This window comes from Thermobia domestica, chromosome 2 (genome assembly GCF_964235325.1).
Source record: "Thermobia domestica chromosome 2, izTheDome1.hap1.1, whole genome shotgun sequence".
Classification (NCBI taxonomy): Eukaryota; Metazoa; Arthropoda; class Insecta; order Zygentoma; family Lepismatidae; genus Thermobia; species Thermobia domestica.
In genome coordinates, this window is record NC_137455.1 from 335,365,132 (window position 1) to 335,368,398 (window position 3,267).

At 32.2% G+C, this 3,267-nt stretch overlaps 1 protein-coding gene across 1 annotated transcript; it reads right to left on the reverse strand.

Moving 5' to 3' along the window:
- Window positions 1–1,368: 1,368 nt before the first annotated feature.
- LOC145679537 (putative glutamate receptor) lies at window positions 1,369–3,063 on the reverse strand. The gene has a single exon (XM_081750114.1). The coding sequence runs from the start codon at window positions 3,061–3,063 to the stop codon at window positions 1,369–1,371; it is 1,695 nt and encodes a 564-aa protein (XP_081606240.1).
- Window positions 3,064–3,267: the final 204 nt, after the last annotated feature.

A 3,267-nucleotide genomic window follows, 5' to 3' on the forward strand; every position in this document is an offset into this window, starting at 1 on the left:
CAATGTGGGAAGAGGAACAAGGCCCACGTTGGTCCGACGTCCCACTAAATGGGAAGATAGTGGGGCCAACGCGTAGAAGAGGAGATGGGATCGTAGGAGACATCCAGGACTAGGATCAGGAGATGCATCGTATCGTGCACGGACTCTCGTGATAAAACAAATTAGGCCTAAAAGAACAATACAAACATTTCGGCGAAACAATTTGAAAATTCAAAAATTTAAAGTATTTTTTCTTTTTACTGTAAATTCAATGTACAGTGATTAACGTGTGTTTACACCAAGTTAAAATTTACTCATCCAATGAATCTGTGCTCATCATTCTCCACAGGAAGTCCACTCAAGTATGTAAAAAGTGTCTATTATTGTGTATTCCTTTCAGCTGTCCTGGAGTTGTCACAGTCTGGTACAATGTGATTGAACAACAACCAGATGTTGTTGCGTGAGTGGGAAATAGTATTATCTCTTAATACATGGAGTAAAACACGTAGACTTGAAAATTAGAGTCTCATTTTTGCTTGAAAAACTTATGTAAAATTAAATTCACTTTGTTCAGCATAGTCTCTTTATCACTTCAGATTAAATTTTGCTCTACGGACATTTAAATCAAGCTCTACCGACGTTACTAGTAATTTGCATATAACTAAGATCATTTGCATTTCAAATTAACATATTTAAATTTATTTAAATTTTCATTTTATTTACATATTCATATTTCACACCTTAGAGCCCATTTGAGGCACTCTCACGACTTTACAACATATATATATATATATATATATATATATATATATATATATATATATATATATATATATATATATATATATATATATATATATATCATTCCATACTAGTTTTAATGTAAAATATTACCTCTTGTACAATTGTTGTTTTGTTTTATTAAACGAGTCAATAAAGCGAATAACTCTATCTACAATATATACATATATACATTCTGAAAATGTTTTTAGTAGCAAGACAAAACGTTTGCCTATAGAAGTCCAAACACTCGTAGTTCATGTTTCATAATTCAATCTAATTTTTATTTACAATGTCATGATAAGTGCAGGGAAAAACAGTAATGTCGAATGAGGTATGTTTCAAGGAAACAATACTCAGCATTTTCTATTGTTTCGTTTTGAAAATGTCAGTTTAGTACTTTTGTTATTTTAAGACAAATTATATGTTCATTGATACTAACATAATCTTTTGAATTAAACACAACAATTCATAGCAAATGATATCATTAATCCAAAATTGTAATCTTTTTCCCCTTTTTATACCATTCTGTTACGATTTAAAAAACTGTAAAATTAAGAAATTGCAATTATCCTACACGCATTACGGATCCTTCAAATTTTTTTTCTGTCATCTTTCATCATAAATCTGTCGTAATTTTTCAACAATAAATACAAGAAGTCCACCTATATATCCAATTCCAATGATGTAGAAACACGGTTGTATTTTGTACAATGAAATAGATTCGACACCAGCTTCACAAGGATTTTCACATTTGCTGTTATCCTTAGATTGTTTCACAACTTCCTGTTCCCATTTCTCGATTAACCCAGCCTGTTTCATTCTTCCAATAAGAGTATTAAAACGATGAAAAAATGGTGAACCTTTGGATAAAGCAATAGCGTGAGGTCGGATATCTGTTTTTTCATTCATCATGTGAAAGCCCGGAGGACAACTTAAACATTTATGAGCCTTGTGCGCATAATAATCTAAAATATTATCTAAAGATGAAACTGAAATATTTCTGTATTTTATTAAGTTCGCTATTATATTTTCAAGGTTAGCATCTATAACATATCTTTCATGAAGTGTCCATAACAATTTATTCGAGTTATCATTAAATATCGTCTTACCAATTCTACTGCCTCTTACTTGCAATTGAGAATTTACAAGACCTTGTAGAGTGTTGATATCAGAATATCGTTTAGGAATAGATAAAATACTCACAATACCTCCTTGATATAATGACCCAAAAATTAGGGTACAATAAACCCACATAAAGAATATTATTCTTATAACGTTACTCTTCGGCTGCGTTACTGACACTTGCCAAAGAATAGACCATACATAACAAAGTATTGTACACAATCCTTTCCGGGTATCAGCTTCAACAAATCTAGACCTTGGAAACAGTATTAGTAAAATAAGAACTACAGAAAAAGAAATAATAATACAGTACCACACTTCGGCTTTATAGAATAATACCAAAGCTACCCACGATGGTAATACTTTTGCTTTAGGTACCAAAATTGCATATCTTGTAATAAAAATACAATCTGTGAAATCAACCGCTTTATATCTTTCAAGGATTGATGCAAAAGTCACACCTGCCATGTCCACTTCCTTTCTCACAAGATTTCCCATCATGTACAACCAAGTACCATTCTCTGCTTTATATCCAACTTTGAGAGGTCCGTGTCTTATAATACTTTTAGTTTTATAGTTCATATGTTTTTTAAGTGCTTCAAACACGGTCACAATGAAACCTTCTACTGTGTAGTTATCAGCATGACCAAGTTTTCTGGATGAGAAAATTGGAAGGGCATTTCCTTCCATATCAGTCGTAGTCAAGACATATTTGTTAAGATCATTTATTTTCTTCCTTGAGAAAGCTTCTTGAATTATCGAAATATTTCCTGATAATTGTTCTGGTGTTATGTTGCCCTTATATGTCGTGTTCAAGAAAGGGTTGTACGACCACACAAAAACAACTGGTTTAGATGCGTTGTTACAAGATGAATTCTTAAACATTAGCACAGCAACATAAAGAATTTGTGCCTTCCAAAATCCTAACAATAAACAATTAATATCTACTTTAGTATGTCCATTCACTGATACATAAATAACAAGGAAATTAGCTCGGTTATTCCAATAATACTTGCTAGCAGTATCTTCTAATAAATACGTGAGGACCTGCTCACTTTCCGTGACTAGAAATATAACGTCACTGTCACCAATTATTGGATTTTTTATTGAAACGCCTGAAGATGATGTACTATTGCTATTTAGGTGAACTGTTAGCATAGGAATTACATTTTTATTCATGATGTTATAAACAAGAAGTTCAGTATGAAGTTCATTGAGATTATATAGCAAGACAACAGTACTAGCGTCAGGGAATACCTTTGGAATCAAACGCCAAACCGATTGTGCCAGGTGAAGCTCATATGACTGATATGTTGTAATAACAGTATTTTTGATAACGTTTGCTGTGTGTCTGTGAAGGAAGGACAACAACAGAAAAAGAAC

Coding starts and splice junctions, on each gene's coding strand:
- LOC145679537 (XM_081750114.1), bottom strand. CDS start 3,063: ATGAATAAAAATGTAATTCCTATGCTAACAGTTCACCTAAATAGCAAT.